The sequence below is a fragment of the Letharia columbiana genome, assembly GCF_014066305.1.
Source record: "Letharia columbiana isolate WasteWater2 chromosome Unknown Sc0000040_s0, whole genome shotgun sequence".
NCBI lineage: Eukaryota > Fungi > Ascomycota > Lecanoromycetes > Lecanorales > Parmeliaceae > Letharia > Letharia columbiana.
Window position 1 is genome coordinate 95,223 of NW_023501084.1, and position 24,163 is coordinate 119,385.

At 51.2% G+C, this 24,163-nt stretch overlaps 10 protein-coding genes across 10 annotated transcripts; 5 read left to right on the top strand and 5 right to left on the bottom strand.

The window, feature by feature from the left end:
• Positions 1-1,042: 1,042 nt before the first annotated feature.
• Positions 1,043-4,731, bottom strand: HO173_009408 (uncharacterized protein; the record flags this gene model as incomplete). The annotated part of the gene is made up of 2 exons (XM_037311298.1): positions 1,043-2,461; positions 4,681-4,731. The coding sequence occupies 2 exons, from the start codon at positions 4,729-4,731 to the stop codon at positions 1,043-1,045; spliced, it is 1,470 nt and encodes a 489-aa protein (XP_037161732.1).
• A 38-nt stretch (positions 4,732-4,769) lies between these two features.
• On the bottom strand, positions 4,770-5,952 carry HO173_009409 (uncharacterized protein; the record flags this gene model as incomplete). The annotated part of the gene is made up of 5 exons (XM_037311299.1): positions 4,770-4,955; positions 5,016-5,069; positions 5,122-5,664; positions 5,721-5,857; positions 5,946-5,952. The coding sequence occupies 5 exons, from the start codon at positions 5,950-5,952 to the stop codon at positions 4,770-4,772; spliced, it is 927 nt and encodes a 308-aa protein (XP_037161733.1).
• A 700-nt stretch (positions 5,953-6,652) lies between these two features.
• On the top strand, positions 6,653-9,044 carry HO173_009410 (uncharacterized protein; the record flags this gene model as incomplete). Its single annotated transcript, XM_037311300.1, has 4 exons — positions 6,653-6,725; positions 6,787-6,979; positions 7,029-8,565; positions 8,634-9,044. The coding sequence occupies 4 exons, from the start codon at positions 6,653-6,655 to the stop codon at positions 9,042-9,044; spliced, it is 2,214 nt and encodes a 737-aa protein (XP_037161734.1).
• Positions 9,045-9,592: 548 nt separating this feature from the next.
• Positions 9,593-11,085, bottom strand: HO173_009411 (uncharacterized protein; the record flags this gene model as incomplete). Its single annotated transcript, XM_037311301.1, has 2 exons — positions 9,593-9,805; positions 9,853-11,085. The coding sequence occupies 2 exons, from the start codon at positions 11,083-11,085 to the stop codon at positions 9,593-9,595; spliced, it is 1,446 nt and encodes a 481-aa protein (XP_037161735.1).
• A 1,162-nt stretch (positions 11,086-12,247) lies between these two features.
• On the top strand, positions 12,248-13,700 carry HO173_009412 (uncharacterized protein; the record flags this gene model as incomplete). The annotated part of the gene is made up of 2 exons (XM_037311302.1): positions 12,248-12,339; positions 12,374-13,700. 2 exons carry the CDS (start codon positions 12,248-12,250, stop codon positions 13,698-13,700), a joined length of 1,419 nt encoding a protein of 472 aa, XP_037161736.1.
• Positions 13,701-13,849: 149 nt separating this feature from the next.
• Positions 13,850-14,788, bottom strand: HO173_009413 (uncharacterized protein; the record flags this gene model as incomplete). The annotated part of the gene is made up of 5 exons (XM_037311303.1): positions 13,850-14,171; positions 14,240-14,515; positions 14,583-14,597; positions 14,655-14,700; positions 14,758-14,788. 5 exons carry the CDS (start codon positions 14,786-14,788, stop codon positions 13,850-13,852), a joined length of 690 nt encoding a protein of 229 aa, XP_037161737.1.
• A 498-nt stretch (positions 14,789-15,286) lies between these two features.
• HO173_009414 (uncharacterized protein) lies at positions 15,287-16,305 on the top strand (the record flags this gene model as incomplete). Its single annotated transcript, XM_037311304.1, has 3 exons — positions 15,287-15,897; positions 15,946-16,071; positions 16,140-16,305. 3 exons carry the CDS (start codon positions 15,287-15,289, stop codon positions 16,303-16,305), a joined length of 903 nt encoding a protein of 300 aa, XP_037161738.1.
• A 570-nt stretch (positions 16,306-16,875) lies between these two features.
• HO173_009415 (uncharacterized protein) lies at positions 16,876-17,968 on the top strand (the record flags this gene model as incomplete). Its single annotated transcript, XM_037311305.1, has 2 exons — positions 16,876-17,610; positions 17,699-17,968. 2 exons carry the CDS (start codon positions 16,876-16,878, stop codon positions 17,966-17,968), a joined length of 1,005 nt encoding a protein of 334 aa, XP_037161739.1.
• A 1,373-nt stretch (positions 17,969-19,341) lies between these two features.
• Positions 19,342-20,463, top strand: HO173_009416 (uncharacterized protein; the record flags this gene model as incomplete). The annotated part of the gene is made up of 1 exon (XM_037311306.1): positions 19,342-20,463. One exon carries the CDS (start codon positions 19,342-19,344, stop codon positions 20,461-20,463), a length of 1,122 nt encoding a protein of 373 aa, XP_037161740.1.
• Positions 20,464-22,576: 2,113 nt separating this feature from the next.
• On the bottom strand, positions 22,577-23,398 carry HO173_009417 (uncharacterized protein; the record flags this gene model as incomplete). The annotated part of the gene is made up of 1 exon (XM_037311307.1): positions 22,577-23,398. One exon carries the CDS (start codon positions 23,396-23,398, stop codon positions 22,577-22,579), a length of 822 nt encoding a protein of 273 aa, XP_037161741.1.
• Positions 23,399-24,163: the final 765 nt, after the last annotated feature.

Here is a 24,163-nt window from a genome sequence, read left to right on the forward strand (position 1 = left end):
GCGTCCTTCGCCCTCGTCTTCAGCGAAGTTTCCGCATGCAGGAGCGGACGATCCGAGAAGCCTCCACGTTGTGGCGGAAAAGGTTCGTGGAACCCCGTACCGCGAATTCTTCATGCCGTTCCGGCTTCCTGCTCCACTCGTCGGTTGCGGATCTCTTCTCTTTGGATCTTACCGCCAGAGCTTTGGCGGTAAGACGTTCCATAAAGGTCAAGGAGGATTGTTGTGGTTGACTGACGAGCGTGCGAAGAGGGTTTGGGTGATTCTGAGAGTGCTGATGAGATCCTTCGGTCAGGGTAATTTCTTGACGACAAAAGTGTCAAATAGCACTTTTATAATCTTCTATCAATGGCAGTGCCTTTAGTCCTGCTCATTGGTCGAACTCGTCGGCAGTATTTCTTGGCAGTCCCTCTTGGCAGTCCCTCTTGGCAGTCCCCCTTGGCAGTCCCCCTTGGCAGTCCTTGTTGTCCAGTCCTCTCGGCCAGTCCTCTCGGCCAGTCCCCCTTGGCAGTCCTTTTTGTCCAGTCCCCTCGGCCAGTCCCTCGGCCAGTCCTCTCGCTCAGTCCTCTCGCTCAGTCCTCTCGCTCAGTCCTCTCGCTCAGTCCTCTCGCTCAGTCCTCTCGCTCAGTCCTCTCGCTCAGTCCTCTCGCCTAGTCCCTCCAACCAACCTAGCCTAGCCGAAGACGTGCTCCCCAGCCAATGACTTTCCTCGGAAAAGTCTGAGTCGCTGACCTCAATGGCTGAAGCCTTTCGGATAGTGTCTACCACTATGCTTATACGCAAAAGCAAGGCTGTACGTTGGTTGCCTAAAGTCCAGAATGAAAACATATAGATACCCCGACTCCGGTGAATTCTTAAAGACAGACTATCTTGATCACCTTTTGTTTCATCAACTCAGAAAAACGAAGCGCTGTCGATCCGTGAACATGAACATCATCTCTTTCCACATGCACAATTTATCCCGACACCTTCGCAGAGCACCACATCAAGGTAGCTTTACCTCATCGCCCAAACCATCATGTCGCATAGAAGCCGTGACTGCAAGTCATGGGCTGCTCCCTTGTGGTATTTTGTCAAACCACTCATCTAGCATTGCATTGGTGTTGACGTTGGAATTTCTCTTGGCTGCATCTTTTGGCGGCAAATTCCTGGACTCTGTTGGATGAACTGTTTCCACATGCTTCCTCCTACCGCGAGCTTTTCTGATGACTTTCTTGCAGGCCGACCCGTCCTTATCTAGCAAACACTGGTAAGACCAATTTTTGCTATCGGAATGGTGCTCACGCATGTGCCTTCCTAGGCTTGTCTTCTGACTTTCGGGAGTACCACGGTAGACTGGTTTGTCCTCACAATCTGGATCGTCATCGCATGCTTTGCATCTCGTCTCCAAAGGCTCAGAGGAGACTGGATGAGCCTCCCCCCCCCCACGACGATGAGAATGTGGTGTAGTGTTAGATGTAGCGCGAGAACGTGCTTTCCTCGATACAGTACCAGACCCGGAAAACGTGGAAGTTGGTGAGCCGTTAAGAAAACTATTATCGAAATGATCAGGATTGCATAGAAGCATTTCGTTCTGCGCATCGCTTCCTCCTGGGTCCGTCTCGGCTAAATCTGCCAAAAAAGAGTTGTATTTCGCCGAGAAAGATCCATCTATGAGAGATTGGTCAATACCGGACGGAGGAATTGCTTGGTTTCCCATCTCCTGTGAGTCTGACCATTGGCTGCCATGACCAATATTGTTGTCCGCGGTCGCCACATTCCAGTTTTGGTTGTCAAAGTCTCCACCGGCTCCATGATTGTCAGTGGCTGAACAAAAAGAGGGTGAGACTCTCATTCCGAAATTTTCGCTTGTGGCATCAATTCGATACTGGACTGGGAATCCTTTCCAAGAATCGCGGCCGGTCAAGGCATTTGTTTGGTCCATGGTGCGATGCTCAGTGAGGTGTTGATGTGCCTGACTGTAGCCATCTCCATCAGATTTGGGATAGCAAGGCTCTATGAAAGACCCTCGCACATTCTGGCGACTGGAATCACCCATTGAACTCCAACCAGAATTGCCTCCATTGTGGTTGCGCAAGTCGTCTCCAAAGACCGGACCTCCGGCCCCTCTGAATGACGTGGTGCAGTCTCTCTCACTATAGCTCTGATGTGAAACAGTATGACCGTTTGGGGTAGTCGCTGTGAGGTGGTACGGAGGTCGAGAATTTTGGTATACAGCTTGGGTACCTGTATATTGCTGGAATGGAGGGTATTGCATAGGCGCCAGCGCCGGTTCTTGTGGGTTTCCATCCATAGTGTACTGTGAAGTTGGCTGGGACAAGGAATATTGTGAGAATGGCGCTGACGATTGAGAAGATTCAAAGTCCGGCAGAGGATCTAGGAGATATTGTTGCTGCGATGCCAGCTCAGGCGGCGGTCTGGGTCTTCCAGACACCATGTTCCGAGATGTAGAGTGTCCGAGATGCTGCGACATTTGAGGTATGTTACTTGAAACGCGGTTTCCTATGATGCAGCCGGAGGAGCGGTATAGCGGTTACCGAAACGGAACTGGTTGTAACGATGCGGGGGCTGAGGTACTCCAGTGGAGTTTATCTGTTTAAAAGCTTGCGATTGTAGCTGCAAATTCTAGATGAAGCTCTCGAAAGGTGGAAAGGTTTCCAAAAGATGCGATGACTTGTCGTGTGGGCGATTTAGACTGCGGTGCGAAACTTCGGACAGAAGGTAGTGTAGATGAGAGCTGCTGAGGGTCTCAGAAGCAGAGGAATAGTTCAGAGAGCTGAAGGGAGCAGAGATGTGGAATGGCATCTTAAAAAGCAAGCAGTCCTCGTGGTACAGACCGGTGTGTTCGTCAACACTGGCCAATCATCGTGACCTGCCCCTCTTTCTGTGGGATGCGGAGATTATGACAGCAGCGTGGCCCTGCTCGTCGAGTCCCCCGCTTATCATGTAGGACCAGGAGGACTGTATGCCAGGGAGTATGAACCGTGTTCGGAATTTTAACTTTTTCGTCGAACCCCAGCCAGTCAATCATCGCCTATCCGCGTCATCTTAGGGTTGCTTGCTCGAAAGCTTCATTGCAGAATTGTTGCATGAGAGGACTCTCCTCGCTCTGGTGGTATCTTGTCGTGATCGTACCTATTTTCGGAGCAGAGCTGAGGCATAGGCAAGGCCAGAGACGTTTCCGAAGAGATTGGCAATTCGAAGGGCGTAGACTAGATCATTGTATTATTGATTAGGCCACGTTCGTCCTTGACCAATCCCGAAAAGCTCTGTTGCAGTAGAGGCAACAACAAAAGGCACCCGTAAGATGTAAGTTGTGCACCATGATCATGGAGTGCAGGAACCCCTCATCTGACCTAAATATCGGACACCTCTCCGGGCAGCCTAGAAGGAAAACGTCTGCCGCAGCGCTACGTCGACTCTGTCACCACACCACAACTACCCCGCAAGTTGATCCACAACCATCCGTGACGGTCTTCATCGTTCTAATCGATAATGTGATACTCCGACTCGTGCTGGGCGCAGTATGACAGTGGCAAAAGGTGCGGTCATGGGAGATGCCAGCGAGGCTTCCCATGAGCCGCGTTCGCAGTCGTAAATGACCATGTTGCCAATTTTGTGAAATAGAGATGGATCGGGGTATAAGGCCCAAGCATGCATTACAGCAGCAGTGACACGATTGACTTCTCAAATTTTGCAACCGCTTAGGGCTTATGTCTTGTGAGAAAGTCCATCCAGAGAGCCTTGAACATAATGGGTAGCACAGGTTCTTGACTATCTGAGGAGAGCGTCCTCGCACATACTTATAGGCAGAAAATCTTAGGGGGGTCGGGTACACTATCCATCCGGTTTCGGGGCTGAGGAAGAGCAGGATTCGCCGATCCAATTGGAAGCTCATCGGGGTAAAGAGGGGAGAGCGTTCTCAGATTGTGGGATCTGAGCTCTTCCAACGAAATACGCTGCTTTTCTGTCATCCAGAGAGAGGTTGGTGGATCTTGTATTTTGTGCCTCCAAGAAGTGTCCTAAAGTTTTCCGATTAGTGAACAGGGAAACGGAAGCTATTGTTGTCAACTCATCGATTGTCCTTCTAGACACGAAAGAGCGTAAACACCAGATTCACTCCCAAAAATGCCAATTGGGCTTCGATGATTCCATGGCGTCTATCTTTTTTATAGTCCGGCAGGTCGTCGTGATGCTTTTTTTCAACGTAGTGAAATAGTCAGATATTATTGACGGCATGATGCGTAAGGGTGTGATGGTAGCGAGGAAGTCGAGGGATAGGAATTGCAATGGTGTCGAAGGTTGAAAGCCATCGGGTAACAACGGGTTTGAGCACGTTTCCGCCGATTTCTAGCGGCGATTTCTAGCGAGCTGGGCGAAAGAGGCAGCCAAGGCAAAATACATGGAAAACCCTTCCCAGCGCCATGTTCCCATCCGCGGGCAGAAAAGATGGAAAAATACTGCAAATTCTGTTTCTTCATATTGACAAGCCCTATTTCTCCTACGTCTCCTCAAATACATTCAACGATCAGTCATGCTCAGTAGAGTGAGTCATAGACAGGCCACCGACTAGCCGTCTCTTCGCCTAACACCTGCGCTCGAAGTACACCCAGGCATTGCCATCTCAAAGGGGTGACTGTACAGTAACCGCCCTTTTTTAAAGCCCTTCTCAAACAAGCGGACAATGAAGGAGCCACGTTCCGCTAAGCCACGATCGGCTAAGCCACGTTCCATCGTAAGGTATTGTCATGGCGTGTCGTGTCGATTAATCTTCACTCGTCAGGGACGTACAGATTCTGACTCAGGATCTTGTTCATCGTGAACATGTGCACCTTGTCCTGCTTGAATACCGCTCTCAGAGCGTCATCACAGCGGATCATTCGCTTGTCACTGGGATCTTGAAGATCCTTAGCCCGCACGTACGCCCAAATGCGCTTGACTGTCTGAGGCCGAGATAACTATAAAGGAACATTAGTATAGTCTCGAACGCTTCGGCAATAGCGTCCTTGGTTACATACCTTGATTTCGTTGTCTAGCAAAGCTGAAAGTGGCGGGGATAGCATAAGCTCTTTCTATAGCCAGTCAATACTCGCAATCAAAGTCAGGTTGGCCCCGTAGACTTGCATGAAATCCACCGCTCCGGACTTTCTCCTTCACGTCCGAACCAGATGCATCAATGTCACTATCATCTTCTGCCTTCACCTTTGCCGATGTCTTTTTTTTCGGGCTCTTCTTGTTCTTCTTCGGTGGCGGTGCTTTTGGCCCTCCACCTCTTGTAGATCTAGTGCGAGCGTTCTCCTGAGCTTGAAGTTTCGCTGCATATGCGGCGTCGCTATCGCGCTCTACTTTCTTCTTCTTCTTAGGAGGGGGAGTATTTTTGACATCCGAGAGCTCCTCCTCGTCACTTTCTTGTTTATGTTTCTTGGGCGACTGAGAAGTGGCTTTACGGGTGGGCTCCGACGACAGAGGTGAATTTTCTTTGACAGTGGTGTGGCCATTGGTCTGCTGTGACGCAAGTGAGCCCTGTTTGACACTGGTGTGGCTAAAAGTTTGCGGCGAAGCAGATGATTCCTCTTTGACGCTGGCGTGGCCGTTTGTCTGTGGAGGCGCTTTTCTCTGCTCATCGAACTTGTCGAAGCGTCTCATTATGAGGGCTTTGATGGCCGTCTGTAAGAAATGTGAGCAATGGTCTCCCTTGTTATTTTGGTCATAGTAGTTCCGACCTTCTGGGGCGTAATATCATATTCGACAGACTGCTGGAGACCTTGGCGAATACGTTTCTCTGAGATTGTGTCGAGATCACTTGCGGCAAGGATTGAGTCAATAATGGTCGTGAATGACGCTTCTACCTCCGTGGGTACTGTTTTCCAACTAGTATCAGCTGACTGGAGTCGCGATCTGAAGGGGCGAGGGAGGGAAGGAAGAGGGCAGGCGGGCGTGCAACATACAAGACATTTTGGAGGATGATTGATTTGCGAGATAGAATAGTCAAATTCGGGCTTGGATTGACGAAGATTGATTCGATCTTGAGTGTAGAGGCAAGAGATATTAGTTTTAGTGTGACCTGAGCTCCAATTGTCACCTCATGACTGGGTGTTTGAACGATAGGAATGAGCTTTGAAAGACTGAACGCCCCGGCGGTGATTGGCTGTAAATGATTGGCTGATGCGCCTCCAGCAAGTCAACAGTGCAGAACAGTTCGCAATGTCCAGTATGTATGCAAAGAGCTCGTTGAGGAGTGGTTTTTGAATCGTGGCTAAGCCATGGTCTGCATCAGCAACGGACGATGGCACCCAAAACGCGCCGGTGATCGAAGGCGGCAAGTCGGTTATGTCCGAATGGACTAGTCCCAAAGTGAATAGGCTAAGAAGCAATTGGCGATCAGTGGGTTCTGAATCATATCTTGAGTCAGAGCAACGGGTGTGATAGTCTCACTTTCTGATTGAGAAGAGTTACGCAAAAGCTCAAGCTCCAATATATGAACGCTGCGACGTTAACAGACCAGAGACAAGAAGACTCATAGGTACATCCAGAAAGCGTTAGGCGTGATCGGCTTAGTTAAGCGAAATATTGTGCCAAGGCTCGAACTTTACCACCACACCACAGCAAAAGTAGGCCCACTCGTAGCTCCTCTACCTTTCTTCCTACAAACAAAATGGCACCTAGCTTTGATAACCTCACCGAGGACAATGGTACCTATGACTCAGAGGAAGAGATAGACTTCTCAGGTTGGCGAAACTCCCGCTATACATTTCTAACCACCAGTCTGCTAATCAGTCCCCTTGCCAGATCTCAAGGAACAATACGACGTCCGACTCGAACAAGGCCTTGATGCCTTTGTGGTCGTCGATGGCCTGCCCGTGGTCCCGGAAGACAGCAAACCGAAGCTGGTAAAATTCTTGGTGAAGCAGCTGAACAAGGCGGGAAAAGTCAAGGAAGATGGGTTCTTCATGCCAACCAACAATAAGGGCATGACGGAAGGGTACGACCTCCCTCCATTGAGGGGCAGGAACATGAGCTTATCTGTCTAGCTATGCTTTCGTCGAATACCAAACACCACAGCAAGCCATCGCAGCTACCAAGCAACTCCACGGTACCGCCATCGACAAAAGACATACATTCGCGATAAACAAGATCACAGACGTGGAAAGATATGGAAGGGAAGGCCGCATCGATGATGAATACCAACCACCTAAGATCGATGACTTCACAGAAAAAGAGCACCTGAGGTGGTGGTTGGGGGACCCAAACAGCAGAGATCAATTCGTCATGTTGCGAGGGGACAACGTTGGGGTATTCTGGAACAAGAAGAAGGACCCGCCTGAAAATATAGTCGATCGGATGCACTGGACAGAGTCACATGTGCAGTGGTCGCCTTTGGGCACATATCTCGCTACTATGCATGCTCGGGGTGTACAGTTATGGGGCGGACCGAATTGGACACGGCAGACGAGGTTTCCACATCCTATGTGCAATCTGATCGACTTCTCGCCCGGGGAGACATACATTACGACATGGTCCTTCAAGCCGATTGAGGTTTCAGAAGACGACCCGATTCTGTCACAGGAGGAAGATGGGAAGAATTACATTATCTGGGACGTCGCGACGGGAAGACCGCTACGGTCGTTCCAGATGCACGACCTTCCAACCCCTCCTGAGAGTGAAAACGGCCAGCCCGTCAAAAAGAAGGTACCGTGGCCCGCTTTCAAATGGTCGTCTGACGACAAATTCGTCGCTCGCATGCTGGAGGGTCAATCGATATCTGTTTATGAACTTCCCAAGATGACTCTCATGGACAAAACATCCATCAAAATCGAAGGCGTGATGGACTTCGAATGGTCGCCTGCACTTCCGCAGCGGGACTCGGTAAAGACATATGAGCAGCTTTTCTGCTTCTGGACCCCGGAAATCGGCAGCAACCCTGCTAAAGTCGGCCTCATGAGCATACCGTCCAAAGAAATAGTACGGACAAGAAATCTCTTCAACGTTACAGATGCCAAGCTCCACTGGCAATCACAAGGCGCCTACGTCTGCGTCAAAGTGGACAGGCACTCAAAGTCAAAGAAATCTCTGGCGACCAATCTCGAAATCTTCCGTGTCCGAGAAAAGGGTGTCCCCGTCGAAGTCGTCGATTCGATCAAAGACACCGTCATCAACTTTGCGTGGGAACCGAAAGGCGACCGCTTCGTTCTCATCACCACTGCCGAGGTCGTCATGACCACCGCGGTACCCCCAAAGACCGCAGTATCGTTCTTCTGTCCCGAAAAGATCAAGGGCGCCGGTGTAGGAAACTTCAAACACATCCGCACCATCGAGAAGAAGAACAGCAACGCCATCTACTGGTCACCTAAAGGCCGCTTCGTGATTGTGGCCACAGTGCACTCACAGCAGAGCTTCGACCTCGACTTCTGGGATCTAGACTTCGAGGGCGAGAAGCCCGAGAGCGATAAAGACCTCACCGCCAACTTACAGCTCATGAACACAGGAGACCATTACGGAGTTACGGACGTTGACTGGGACCCTACCGGTCGCTACTGCGTAACGAGTGCCAGTGTCTGGAAACATACCGTAAGCTCACTTCTTCCCCCCCCCTCTTCTTTTTACGTCTAGCCGCCGCGACGCTGACATGATCAAAGATGGAAAACGGCTACCACCTCTACGATTTCAAAGGGGAGCTCTTGCGCGAAGAGCACATTGAAAAGTTCAAGCAACTCTCCTGGCGCCCTCGCCCTCTCACCCTTCTATCACGAGACGAACAAAAAACCATCCGCAAAAACCTCCGCGAGTATTCGAAAGACTTTGAAGAGCAAGACCGGATCGAGGAAGATAAAGAGAAGGGGGCGATTGTGGAGGAGAGGAGGAGGGTTCTGAGTGAATGGCTTGCGTGGCGGGAGAAGGAAGAGGAGGAATTGAAGGCGGAGAGAAGGGAGTTGGGTTTGAAGGAGGATGTTGAGGAGGAGGAGCAGGCTGATGGGGAGGATGGAGGGGGGGCGGTTGTTGAGGAGATTATGGAGGAGGTTTTGGATGAGGTTGAGGAGATTGCTTAGGGTTGCTTGAGAGGGATTTGACAATGGTCGCAGAAGCTGGATTTGGCATTGTATCAGGTGTGGTGATCTGCCGTCCAGGAGGCAGCTACCCCGGATCTTTGGCAGTCAGCAGTTGAGTTATCAAGTCTGCCAGTGCCTTGTAGAGCTTGCATGCACCCTTGCTACGTCGGAGAGGATGATCCTTAGGAAACGATGTATTAAATCACAGATGTATCTGCCACCAGGAGGTATCGCAAGAAAATGATCCGTAGGTCATTCACTCACTACACGTGATCTCATCTCCCACGACATGAACCGCCTGAACGCCTCTAAAGATGCAACATACCACCATTTCATTCTGGTCATTAAGGTACCCCAAAAGGAAGTCGTCATGGCTCATCAAAAAAAGGTAACGGAAATGGGTATCCGCCTGGTAGCGTTATGCGAGATCTAAGTATACTGTTGAAAAGAAAGGCGCCGATTGTTGAGACGCGCTCCTTGGGGCGTTCGCTGCAGGTTGGCGATGTCCGCAGATTAGAACCCCAAAATTGCGCTCTGTCGAAGATCCTTTACGGTGGTGGCGTAGGGGTTTGTGTCTGCATGTACAGTCCCTCCATATGGTTGGCCTGCTGCTGTTGAGAAATGACTTCGCGCGCATAAAACTCAACCAGCATGGTTCCATACGCCTCTAGTTCGACTATGGGTACAGAAAGACGAAAATCATTCAAGAGAAGAAACTGTAATTCCAGGTGGTTTAGCTCGTTTAATGGTAGGCCGCCGACCTGCAACACATTAGTGGGATTTTGGAACAAGGTATTAGCGAATTCACCTTGGCATATCTGGAATTCGTGTAGAAGACGTCGGAGAAGAATTTGCTTGCGCAAGTGACTCCTGCAATGACGAGTCTATGTATGTTGAAGCTATCCACCACAAAATAGTGCGAAAGGTCGTAGGCGTCGGAATCAGGTATCGCGGAGGGCATCGAGGGCGAAGGCCTCACGGTTGAGTCCTGAGAGTCTGAACTATCGGAACCAGGAGGAGAAACTATGGTTGGTGCTCTGGGCGAAGAGTCGATTCCCGCTCCGCCTGGCGAAGAGTTGACCGCCGTCTCGCTCGAGCCGTTAGAGCTGACGCCACTCGGTACTCTCGAATGGCCCCTGCCATGCTGCCCATCGCCTGGCAATCTAGGCAGTGCTCCACTGTTGACCATTTCCGTCATGCGATCGAAATATATCAGCAGACTCAAAAAGACTTCGTATGTAGTCGGACAATACTTGTGGATGCGGCTGAGATAGCTTGCGATGGTGATGCTGGGTACATTTTTTCCATGGAAAGCGAGCACACTTGTAGCTTGCGGACTGAGCGCCGTCGTACCTTCTGGAGGCGGTATATTCCGATGTAGATTCTCATGTTGGCGATCATTTGTAGTGATGATCTTCGTCAAGAGTCCGGCTACCATCTCAATGACATCTGTGACCGGCATTCCACTGATCTCGTACTGCTGCCCGCCATCCATCCTCCCTCGTAGAGAATGCCTGGATGGGTGGCGTGACCGGGTAAGGACTTCCTCACTGGCGAAGCTTTGTATGTGGCCGAGATCTCGAACCTTGATGCGGCTCGGCGAATTGACCGTTGACCCATTTAGAGACAACGTTGAGCGGTGTGTAGGCTCAAGGCGTGGTGACGGTGGAGGTATTGCCTCGGACTGAGACTCTTGCGGCATGAGGTGATTGCCGTCGTTGATATGTTGTTGCTCTTGGGGTGGGGCACCTCGCCAATGTATATGAGGCCCGTCAATGTGTGGTATTGATCGGACGTTCGCTGGTGAAGTAGGTTGGAGGGTATGAGACGATCTGCTATTCGAGGTGGGAGAGGGCGTGGCGGTAGGGTCATTTTGTAGATGCGAGACTTGTGACGGGGTTCGGAAGGGGTTAGATATCGCTGAAGACATCTGATGCACGTCTCCAGATGCCATCACCGAGGGCAAGGGCACAAAGTCGGATATGAGTTCGCTGATGGTGCCATGTTCAAGGTCAGCTTGGGTTCTGCGAAAGGCTGGCATGTACTCCGTATTACGAGGTGTAGGGGTGACGAAGACCAAAAGACGAGAACAACACACAAAGTGCTAAGGATGGGCAGAAGTTGGAACGATCATATTGTCGAAGCAACATTTGCATCACTCTCCTAAGCTTGAGGCTGAGAAGGAGATCGCGCAACACTACTTCCTCTTTTGGAGCTCCTTGCGGAGCGAGCTCATGTCTGGACTGGAGGATCAAGACTCGGAAGAAAGCTGCCGTCTCACTCTCACCTGTAGGAGCATGCCTGGAGCGCCCGTTGCTCGAGAATATAGATATGTAGGCAATCAGTTGATACAAAGCGTTGAATTTACCTGGTATGGAGAAAGTGAAGGTGTATAAAGCGGTCTAATTACTTCTTAAGCCGTTATATTAATAGCAAGCAGGCCGAAATTAAAAGTCGACTTCACCAATTTCAGGGTTCCCGTTTGGCAACGCTGGCATGGGAACGACCGTACAACCTCGCCTTTACAGTCGCCGCTTTCACCGTCACCGAACAGCGCACCACCACCAATGAATTGTACTTTGGGTGAGGTATGCATAAAGCACTTCAAGCCTCTGTCCGTGCGTTCTGCTGCCAAAAGCATACAAGAGCTCGAGCGGTCATTTTCTACTCCTCCTGACGACGCTAGGATATGAAGAAGAGTCAACTAAGGTAGGTAGATATCTATTAAAACGCTCGAGCCAGAGCCGCTTGCCATTGTAGATCAATGATAAGATGGATAATTTGTCATGAGCTGATTGGCTCTCAGCTGTAATCTCGTTCAGTAAAGATGGTGACGATGAACGCCAGAGTTTTGGTTGAAGCATCGACTGATAACATCATGTAATCAAGCCTATCGACCCAAGGAACGTACGCACAGTAGTGAGGACTTCTTTTCGCCTGCTTTCTGGTGAAGTGATCATTCCACCCTTGAAAAATGCGGACACCTTGTCAGCTGGGCAATCTCCGTCTCGAAAGCTAAGCTCATCTTTTTCAACTCTGAGATACCCACAAGACTGTTCCAACATTGACATTCTAATTACAAGATCTGACACCTTTCCTTCTCCTTTCCTTAACATCGAAGAGTCACGATCTCGGTCTCAGGTCTCGAGGCGGAGCTAGTCCACAGTCACATCCATACTATGGAGTGTTTACCCCCCGAACTCATGGCTCAAGTCTGCAGTCTTTCTGATACCAGGTCACTGAAGAAGACTCGCCTTGTCAACACTATCTTCGCCCAAGTTGCAGCCCAATACTTGTTCGAAAGGACTGCGCCTCAAATTCATTCCGAGATATTTTGACAAGTCTACAGAGGTAGCATTTCACCCTACGCTACGGTTCCATGTCCGTACACTTTACTTTGACCGCGACATCCTCGATGAAAATTTTGCGGAATACGAGACCTGGGAAGCGACTATCGACACGCGCGAGCTCGCAACTACCGGAGACACACGGGCAAAGAACCCTGAAGAAGCACGATGGCAGTGCTCGCAGGCCGACCTGGATCGTTCTCACACCAACTTTTGCCGCCTTCTTGCCTCGCAAAGGGCACTTTTCGATGGCCGGATGGACCTCATAGTACTGTCAGCAGCTCTTCCCATGTTGCAAAACTTGCGAACAATAGAGTCGATTGAGAAAGCATTTCGAAATGGAGCTGTAGCCACGCCTTACGATTCAATTGCAGGCCATGAGAAGGATTGGGTCCCAATACTGTCGGATCTGCAGACCGAGACACTCCTGCCAACGCCTTTCATTGACCTTTCCCTATCAACACAGCCGGAAACCGCACGACCGCTAGCCCCATTAATCTCCGGTCTGGGACTCGCTCGAAGGCAGCTACGGACCAAAGAATTACGTCGGATCCCTTGGAGTTTCTGGAAGCAAGAAGGTCCTTCAGGGTTTGAGCATGGTGTGCGGTCACATATTCATGCCGCTTTCCGGTATCTAGAGAGCTTAGACGTCCAATTTGTGGTTGGGTTTTACGACCTTGAAGTCTCTCTACAGGGTCTGATGCCTCCTTCAGCCAACAATTTTATTGGAGCAGCTCCAGGACTTCGACTGCTAGACCTCACATTTCTGTGTTATGAGGAGGATGATGATGGGGCAGGTTTTGGTGATGCAAACTGGGGAACGCTTCCCCGCACGGGACAGGTATTCGCGACAGTGAACCTACCTAATCTGGCTATATTTCGCCTTTGGTCTTGCATACTGACCGAGGAAATCCTGATTGATTTCATCAGACGTCACAGCACAACGTTGAAGGAAATCAGCATGAGTTCCGTGCGTCTCGACAACAGATCAGTTGAGTCTACTTCATGGGAGGAGACGTTGAAGCAGATCGCTCCTACCTTATTTTCGGATTGGGTTAAGCTGAGATGGCTTTGGAGTGACGACGTTGAGGACGTCATCGGAGCAGGGGACCCTAACGATGAGGCATTCAGTTCTCGTCATGCAGCATATTGCCAAAGTCTGGCGGATTTCTTGTGCAACAGAGAGGCCGGGCGGAACGTCCTAGGGTCCTCGACTTCGCGAGACCGACTGGGTGAATCCCTCAAAATCCCTTCGGGTGGGGGGTGGGGAAGCTGGATATCCGAGCAATACATAGACGAAATTCCGTGAGACCAGACAGTTAGGAGAGGACTGAGAAGGAAAGCGAAAACATATCGCCTGGAGCATATCTCTCCAGGACATTAGGAAATGTCGAAGAGGAGGTTTGCACAAATCAATCATTGAGATGAATGTCTAAAGCTCCTATGCTTTCGTCCACGTCATTTCGTACCTGGCCCCTTGTAACCCTGATCTGGTAGATACAGATGCCTCACCGCCCCCTCATTCGTCAGCACCACCAGCCTTATTACGCCTCCTGAGGACCCGTCCCACTTTATCGCTTCCCTCAACGCCCCCTTCACGAAGTCCACCCCTTCTGCCTCGCTCATGCCCTCTTTCCAATACGAGTCACAGTATCCGTAAATGTATGTACTTCCCGAACCACCGATAGCGTACGATTGCTTGTGCAAGCTGCCTCCCAAAGGGATACTGTAAACCGACCCGCCATGTCTCGGATCGTACCCTGCAATGATCATCCCCGCACTGCATTCCAGTCCCCAGAATTAGCTCTCTCTCGTTCCACCGCACCTCCATTTCCAAGCATCACCCACCTCAGCTGGTCCTTGTTATCATAGCACAGCTCCTGAAACAACGCCGCCGCCGTCTGCGTCGTCGGCTGCTCCTCGTTCGCGGTCCCGTACATGCCCAGGTGGTAGTCGACGATGTCGGCCACGGCTTGCGTGTCGGCGGCCGAGCCGGACCGGCAGCACCAGATCGTGTCGTGCACCTGGGTCAGTTTGTCGGTGACGCGGTTGGCGATGTAGGCGCCGGTGGTGGTGCGGGAGTCGGCGCCGAGGATGACGCCTTGGGAGAAGGTGATGGCCATGCTGGTGGGAACGGGGGGGATTAGAGGAGGGTGGAGAGGGGAGGGGGAGGGGGGAGATGGGGGAGTACATTGATGTTCCGAGGCTGGAGAGGAGGGGTTAGTGATGCGCGGTGGGGGGAATTGGAGGTCGGAGTGCTGACTTTACTTCTCCTGTCTTTAGATGATTCATGTCGATATGTATGCCGTCTGTTTAGAGCTGTCAGCTTCATTCTGCAGGTCTTAAAGTAAGCTCGGAGATAGCACCTTCACTCAGCGTCCCCGTTGGCATCACCATGGTGAAGAACAGTCTCTCGAGTACGTAGCTTGGTCAAGTATTATAGTAGACTATGAGTAAAATGGAATCAGTCAGCTATTTTGACGTGTGGCACTTGGAGAAACGGAAATCAACCTCTACCAGGCAGCTTGGACGCGTTGAAGCTTCGGGTGGCGCTTGGCGGCTAGCGCGCGTACTCCTCAGCGGCAACTGGACTCCTTGGCTTTGTTCTCGACTTTCTTGGGTAGTGATATGTATCTGACCGACTTGCCGACGTTTCTCGTTTCTCGTTCCTCATCTTCTTGTGATCAGGAACTAGATCTGGCGTTAGTTGGAAAAGTAATGCCATGTTTGACTAGGCCCGCACCAACAACTAAGCTGCATTATTACTTCTCTGAACGAAATACTCCTGTTGTTCTTCGTTGGGAAGTCGCTAAACCGTTGTAAAGCAAACATCGATTTTAATTCGATCAGTTTCTCAGCGGCTGAAGTCCGTGCACTATTCTTCTCAGCCTTCAAATGGCTTCTTACCTGTCATATTTGCGTTTGCCGGCAATGGCATCATCTGGCATCGCCTTTTTAGCAAGCGGACTGTTATACTACAAGCAAAACGAGCTTATATATCCACGGTATCTGCCATCAGGCGCGAATACTGATGAAGGTGTCCCACGTCCGACACAGTTTGGGATTTCTGAGTACGAAGACCTGCGGCTTTCTACGCCGGATGGAGAGACTCTTGGGGCTTTCTTTATTCGACCCTCCAACAAAGGACTTGCGCAAAATGTCACAATTCTCATGTTCCATGGGAATGCTGGCAACATTGGACATCGGGTTCCCATCGCCAAGATCTTGGAGGAGAATGTCGGTTGCAACGTTCTCATGCTTGAATACAGAGGCTATGGCATGTCAACTGGAACTCCTAATGAAGAAGGTCTGATGATCGATGCACAAACGGCTCTTGATTATATCCGCAACAGAAAGGACATTAAGGGTACCAAGATCGTGGTCTATGGCCAAAGCCTGGGTGGAGCTGTTGCGATTCAACTTGTGGCAAAGAATCAAGAGGCCCATGATGTGATTGGTTTAATTTTGGAGAACACTTTCACTTCGATAAGAAAATTAATCCCCAGGTTGTCACTCCACGCTGTCTCCTTGCCACCATTGCTGACTGTATGTAGTGCTTTTCCACCCGCGAAATACATTGCTTGGCTATGCCATCAGTATTGGCCAAGCGAAGATATTCTCCCTCAGATTACCGAAGTCCCCATCCTGTTTATTAGTGGTTTGAAGGACGAGATCATTCCGTAAGCAGCCTCCACAAACGGACAGCTCATTCAATAGACTGGAGCTGATCGAGTCGCTTATCGTCTAGGCCATCTCATATGAAAAAGCTCCTATCCGTGTGCCGAGCAAAAAGCATAACTTGGCGCACCATACCCAATGGCTCTCACAACAATACAGTGGCCGAGCCAGATTATTTCCAGTTCATCTTTGACTTCATCAAGGAGAAGGCATTGGGGAACACTGATTTATTTTGATACCCTAGTCCTGTCTTTATTTCTGTTGTCCTTGTGATCAGGCACTGATTCAGGAGGAGACTTAAAGCAGTGAACATAATGAGTCGACAGCGCGGTAGCGCAACTTGTACGCAGACAGAACGAGGCGAATACTCGATGAATTGATTGTAGTCATATAATGTGTAATGAATCTGGACCCCTCCGCTCAACGGATGAAGCCTCAGGCCAAGTGATGGACTCAGCCACTGGCTGAATCATAAGTAGTAGAGGAAAGAACAAATGCAGTTGCAGCATGTGACTCATAGAGTAAAGTAAGTAGAAGATTAGGAGTTTGATGCGTCATCCAATTTAGCGGAAAGCGATGAAAAACGGGGCCTGTGCCACTCCAGTTCCTCCCCCTATCTCCCGCACCGGAGTCCCTTTCTTGTGTTCTCGTCAGTAAGACTGAATTCATGAAGCCTCAAAATAACTATAGTAACATCTCCTTTGGAACATCTCTGTTGGCCAGCAGCACACTTGACCCGATATTGGTGCTTGCTGCCCGCCATTCATCACCTACAGCATAGCCACCTGCCAATCTGTACTCCAGTCATGGCTTCAGTTGATTCAGCACCTATCACACATTTGCCCAACCCAACACCGCAACGCAGGAGGCCACGGTGGGGTGGCAACAATCCGTCGGCTCACAGAGGTGGACAGAATCTGGGCAGGACCACTCAAATCCCAGAGACAAACGGCTCTTCTTCTCGACTAATCAACCAATCATTGGCACTAAGACCAGCTTCTGTAGCACCACCTTCGATACCATCTTCTACCGAGCCTTCAAGTGCTGAAGCTTCGACAAATGAAAATGGTCATTCAGGCAATGCAAGAGGGCGGAGGCCAAGGGGTCGAGGCAGAGGGAGAGGAACAGGCAGAGGAGGAGAAGTCCGTGGAGGCGGAGCGCCTGCAGATGCTTCTGGAACGAATGCGAATGGGCATGGCTACGGTCATGATGGGCTGCGCGATGGACACAGCCAGGGAACAGTCCTCGGGTCTGGTAGACATTTTCGCGGAGCATTGACCCAGGAGGAGCTCACATCAACGCAGAATGTATCTACCTTGCAAGCAGATGCACCAGAGTTTCACCCAGGTCAACGACATCAACAACGGCTCATTAATACTAGAGGTGGAAAGACGGCCCAACCCAACCAACGCCAGCCTCAAACAAAAGCACCGCGTGCAAGGAGGCAGTCAATCCCCAAGTCCTCGGCTCCCGATATTGCTACACGCACACACGAAGATATCACTAACGGGATCTACGAATGCCCTATATGTACGAATGAGGTAGCTCGCAATTCCAAGGTCTGGTCTTGCAAGACATGCTGGACTGTATTTCATCTGAGTTGTATCAAGAAATGGTCGACCAACGAAGGCTCAACCCAAGCTCAGCGGCGAAACGAGAATGGAGACCTTCCTCCTCCAAGACAATGGAGATGCCCTGGATGCAACTTGCCTAAGGATGTTCTGCCCTCTAATTACACATGTTGGTGCACGAAGGAAGCGGACCCGCAACCCATTCCTGGGATACCGCCTCACTCGTGTGGACAAACTTGTGGCAATCACAGAATTCTACCAAAGAAATGTCCTCATCCCTGCGAGCTACTGTGTCATGCCGGTCCATGTCCTCCTTGTTCACACATAGGTCCTCTTCAAAGTTGCTTTTGCGGCAAAAGGTCAAACTCGAGGAGATGCGTGGACACGAATTACGACAGAGGCTGGAGTTGTGGGGAGGTATGTGGGGATCTCTTACCATGTGGTGAGCATACATGCCGGAAACCATGTCACGAGGGTTTGTGCGGCGCTTGTGAGGTTCCTATGGACTGCCGTTGCTATTGTGGTAAGGACAAGCGAACGATTGTCTGTTGCGAACGCGGTGATGAAAGAAAAAGTAAGCGAATACTGGAGGCTGGAGATGATTCTACGAACGCCGAGGAGTGGACTGGGACGTTCAATTGTGGGAATGGGTGTCAGAGAGAATACGATTGCGGCAAACACACCTGCCAAAAGAGATGCCATCCGCAGGAGCTCACAACGCCACATTGTCCTCGGTCCCCAGATGTCGTATCTCACTGCCCCTGTGGAAAGACCTTGCTGAACGACGTGTCTTGCGCCTCCAGAGAGACGTGCGAGGATCCAATCCCGAACTGCGACAAGACATGTTTGAAGAAGCTTCCTTGTGGTCACTCGTGTCGGCAGACTTGTCATGCAGATGATTGTATGCCCTGTCTCATGACAGTGAAGATCTTGTGTCGCTGCGGCCGCACCCAATCCTCCACTGTATGCCATCAAGGAAGCGAAGAGCGACCGCAATGCATGAGAGCTTGCAGAGCCACCATGAACTGTGGTCGTCATGAGTGTGGCGAGAGATGCTGTTCTGGCGAAAAGAAGGCAGCAGAACGCCAGGCTACGAAACGCAAACTTCGACCTCTAGGAGCTTCGCGCATTGTTGATGAGGGTATCGAAGCCGAGCATATCTGCACTCGCTCTTGTGGGCGGATGCTGAAGTGCGGAAATCACACCTGTCCAGAGCTCTGTCATAAGGGACCATGTGGGAGTTGTCGAGAAGCTATCTTCGATGAAATTAGCTGTCACTGTGGCAAGACTGTACTTCAACCTCCTTTGCCTTGTGGAACTTCCCCACCTCCCTGCCGATTTGACTGTGAGCGTCCGAGGGACTGTGGTCATCCAAGGGTACCACACAGCTGCCATGGCGACGACGAAACTTGCCCCAAATGTCCTTTTCTCGCACAGAAACCTTGCTTATGTGGAAAGAAGACGCTGAAGAACCAGCCTTGCTGGCTTTCGGAGGTCCGATGTGGGGAGGTCTGCGGAAGGAAACTGAAATGTGGTTCCCACTTTTGCCGAAAACAGTGCCATCGACCTGGGGAGTGTGAAGATGTTGTAAAAATGTGTCAGCAAGCTTGCGGTAAAGCAAAGAAGGCATGTGGCCACCCTTGTGAAGAGCAGTGCCATGCCCCTTCATCCTGCCGCGAAGACAAGCCTTGCCAGAACAGGATGTTCATTACATGCGAATGTCAACATTTGAAGCAAGAGGTGAAGTGTAATGCTTCCAAGACGAGCGAAGGAAACACCGGGAAGAGTCTGGAATGTGACGATGAGTGCGCAAGGCTTGCCAGAAATCATAAGCTGGCCCTAGCGCTCAACATCGACCCAGAGGCCCATAAGGACGACCACATCCCGTACTCCAATGACACTTTGAAGATGTTCCGAGAGAATGTCAAATGGGGCCAGACGCAGGAAAGGGAAATTAGAGTATTTGCTGCAGATGAGGCTGAAAAACGGCTACGCTTCAAGCCAATGCCACCCCATCAGCGAGCTTTCCTACACTCTCTTTCCGTCGACTTTGGTTTTGACAGCGAAAGTATGGATCCCGAACCACACCGCCACGTTGCTGTTTTCAAGACACCACGATTCGTCATGGCACCTATGAAGACTCTCGCTGAGTCCGTCCGCATTCGTAGCTCCGCAGAGGCTTCTAGCAATCCCGTAGCAGAGACTCAAAGGAAGTTGCAAGCTAACAACGAAACTTACAATGGGTTTTTGTTAAGTAATCCGCGGTTTGGTCTTACGCTAGAAGAATTGCGCGCAGACTGTGCTGCAAGCTTGGACTCAACGCCCGGCCTATCATACGACATTTCATTTCTACCAAGCGAAGAGATTGTCATCAAGGCTCGACCGGCCTCGTCTTCGACAGTCATTCAGTCCTCCGCAATTGAGGCCGCCATCAAAGCGTTGAAAGCATCGCTCTCAGCTTCCATCTCCTCTAGGCATCTTGCAACTTCGATCCAACTTTGCTCACTGGACAACTCACTCAACATCACACGACGAGAAATGGATGATCCCGCCAACAACGGCGGATGGAGCCAGGTGGCAGCCAAAGCCGCGGCACCTAGGACGGCGCCTAGGCAAACCGTCGTCGGAGAGAAGAGTGTATACACAGTCCTGGGAAGCAAGCTCCGAGACGCAAAGAAAAAGAAAGAGGAGATGAAGAAAGCAAAGGAGAGCGAAGTCGTCGTAGACGATTGGGAGGAGGAGATGAGGAAGCAAGAAGAGGCCGAAGAGCAAGCCGTGACTGACCCTCGGAGTCATAAGGATGTTCCGCATGCTGGCTCATGACTGCGCACTCGTCGACGAGAGGGACGCAATGGCGCCGGAAGGGAAGGAGACAGACGTCCACAGTCACGGAGTAGAAGATGCAGGAGCAGGCCGTCGTACTACACCCAGCCGTCGGTGGATGCGACAGGCTGACTGACCTCTGATGCAAATAGTCTCAAACAGTCAAAGAACGTCAATGGGCCGGTTGGGAACCCGTACTGGCGAAGCTTCAGCTTCACGTGAGTACCAAAAGGGGCCACCACTGCTTTTTTCTTGCCTCGCTCGGGAATATACACCGTGTACTATACGCTAAATACTCCTCCCCCACAAAAGCTAAGCTAGCAATTTCAATGTATACCCACTGCGGTCAAATCACCATCATCCATCCTTCCGGCACCGATTCCAAACACCGCCGTCCATTGCCTTGCTTCATAATCTCCCTCTCAGTATCTTAATATTCTGCCCTCCACCTCGTACCATCGCCCATTCCGAACGCCAGATCATCCGACCTCTTCCTAGCCATGTCCAGTACGTTTCATCTTGGACGGTGTCAGTATGTGTGCATTGCGGAATGGGTGTGTTGATTACGTGGGCACTGACCTCGCCGTCTACGGATTCAACGATCCATGGTCTCGCTTGTCGCGATTGAGATGTTCCAAAATAAAATTGGAAATGTTGTAGGGTAGTGGTAGTGGTGGTTTAAGGATTACATACTCGCACCGGCCGTCTCTGCCGAAGACCCGAAACCTGGGAGAGGATCCCCCACCGCGATCGAAGCCACTTGTATCGTCTTCAGACTCTCCAACTGACGGGTTCTGCGCCACCCTATGTAGCAGTCCGCTCGGATGCAGGGTGTGAGGGCGCATGTCTAAAGGGGGTACGCGAGACCGTCCTCACTCTCGAGCGCATACGCGCTTCCCAATTCCCGAGACAGAGAAGCGGGGCAGATGGCATTGTCCTGTCGGCGCGCAGCGGGAGGTTGGTTGGGTTTGGGAAAGCGGTATCTGAGGGTATGGGTTTGGGGGGGGGGGGCAAACTGAGTGCGTGGAAAGATGTTAGCGCGGGGAGTTCTTGCGACTTTGTTTGTCGGTAGGATGTTGATTCGGGGTAGAGTACAGGTGCCGGGATGTTAGAGTCGCGTGTCACGGCGCCGGGACCGGAGTATAAGAATGATAGGTAGGACTCACGGTTGATAAGACAAATGTCGATCCTCATGCCTCGCTTGCACCGCTGGCGAGCTCGGACGATGTAGACTCGCCTGCACCGGCTGTCTTTGCGAAACACTGCAATGGTGGGGGTATGTGGATAGTGTTTCCCTTTGACGCTGACTGATGCGGTAGTGATGACGAAGCTTGGTCCGATACCGCGTGGATACGATTCCTTCCCATGCCCATGTCGTGGGCATCGTGGTAGCTTGCAGCGTTTGGCGGTCATGGATTCAATTTCGGAGACAATGGTCGTGTGGCTCGCTCGGATGGTGCAAACACAACGCTTGAAGTTGCGCATAAGGAGAGCGTAGCGGAATGGCAGATCCCGTGCCATGCATGTCGAGGTCGAAGACTGTGCGTGTGACTCGTATGGTGCGAGGCAAACGATGGACGACGGAACCATATCAGAAGAGGCTGACTGTGATGGAACGTGGAATACTTCCGATGTTGGATGATGGGACGAGGCTCGAAGCGGTGGTGCTGTTGGTGAGGGTTTGGACTGTGTGGTGTGCAGCATTTGGTTGGGAGGGATTTTTTTGGTTGATGGTGGATGCTCGAGGGTCCTCAAAGGATACGTTCCGTCTTTATGCGCTGTGCGTGATATTGGAGGTTGGATGTATGGAAGGGAGGCGAGCCGCTGGGGGCCAGTTCGTGGTGATGGCGATGGTGATGGTGAGGGGGGATCGGGTCATAGAGCATGCACGCGTGAAAAAGTGTCCTCGCTGTATGTATGTCTTTGGCTTTTCTTATACCTTTTAATTCTCGTCGAGATATCTGCGAGGCACGAAGAGCAGAGACTTCCGAAATCAAGTTCATTGCGGTTCGCTTTTTTCCATGTTCTATCGTTGTTGTTGGTGTCTTCCTTCAAAAGTGTCATTGTTCGGGCGCTTTGAGGGGTTGAAAGGCTGGCACTGACCTCGCCGGCGTCATAGATCCCATGGTCTTGCTCGTGTCGATTGAGATGACGAGGATCCCGTGGCTGAATTGGAGTCATTGGAGTTGTCATGGACTTCGCGGTGGGGCTCTCGAGGAGCTCCGCTTTCCTCAGCAGTGGTGTAGGTGCTGTTGTTGGTCCATGAGCTGATGTTGTAAAAGTCTTGGTCGTGCGTGTCTTGAGAGGCTGCTTCATCGACGGTCGTACCGGTTTCCTGACGTAGCCTTCGAGAGGTTTCGTCCGCAGCAGCCGTCACCCCTCGATTATCATCTTCTCCACTCATCCGCTGTCCGAAGGTGGGAGCAAGCTTCGATGATGACTGGGTCCGTACTCCGGCGTTCAGACCAACGTTGAACGCAGAGAATCGGGTCGCCCATTCCCGTTCCAACTCGTGCGATGGCAGATGCCCGTTGGCCAAGCTGAAGCTTTCCCAGCTCGACCTCATCGCATCCACTTCGCCGCGTCGAAGTAGGTGCGCCTCGTGGAACTCGTCCGGGATCTCCAGCTCTCCCAGGAACAGCGCTCCCACATATTCTGGTCGTTCACCAAGCGCCACATTGGCCTTCTGCCGGGCCAACTGAACGACCTTGGAGTCTTTCCGGCTGGCCTTCTTGCAAGCGTCGCACTTCTGAGCACCTCTGTAAGGGTGTCTGTGGAATGCGCGTCGCAGCTCCAATGGGCCGTTGGGGCAGTCCGTTAGGTTTCGGTTCTTTGAGCGCTCTATGAAAAAGTCGTTGCAACGTTCACGCGCCCACATGTGGGGGAGTATTGTGACTTTGTCGCTGCAATTTTTGCAACACCACTGGATACACATCGTGAGAGGAAAGGGTAGGGATGGGTGAAGATTGTTTTGCTGTTGTGAAAGCGATGAGATCTGTGAAGGCCAGCCGATGAAAGAGCGTAGGGTGAGAATCCAGCGCCTGAGAATAAAAGCCTCGAATACTTTCCTGCAATGTTTAATGATGCTCTCTTTAGGCAAGTGTATAGCCGCCCTGATACTTGGGAACAGACGCTGATTTAGAATCACAGGGGGAGGGGTTGCTGGTGGCTTTTTATGTTGCATTCCCACCGGTGGATAACGTGCTGCCATGCATGGAAAGCGCACGTGCAAACGAACGAGCAGCTGTGGTAGGTAGGTAGGTAAACATGGGGCATATCGCGTCCGGCCCGTGTACCTTTGCATACCCTCCAACCCTGCAATTATTTCCAAATCAAACTCAATTGCCTCGAAATTCTCGGCGAAAAGATCCTGCATATCGAATTTGATCCGTCCCATGGAGCCCGACGGAGTGGACCGTCTAGACGTTTCGTCGCCTGCATATCGATGCAACGTTGGACTTTCGCATGGTCTGCATGGCTGGTCGGAATTGACTTTATTCTCCTGAGCGGCTGCACTAATCGCGGCCTAGGCCGGAGAATCCCATGTCATTGTCTGCACAGCGAGGAATCTTGCTAGTCGAGGTTGAACGAGTGGTCAAACCCGACCATGACCGAGCGAGTGTAAAGTTTCTGGGGGGCCGAGGGCGGGCCTTGTGCCTAAACGGCTTACCTGCATCATGCCATCACTCGCCGTTAGCCC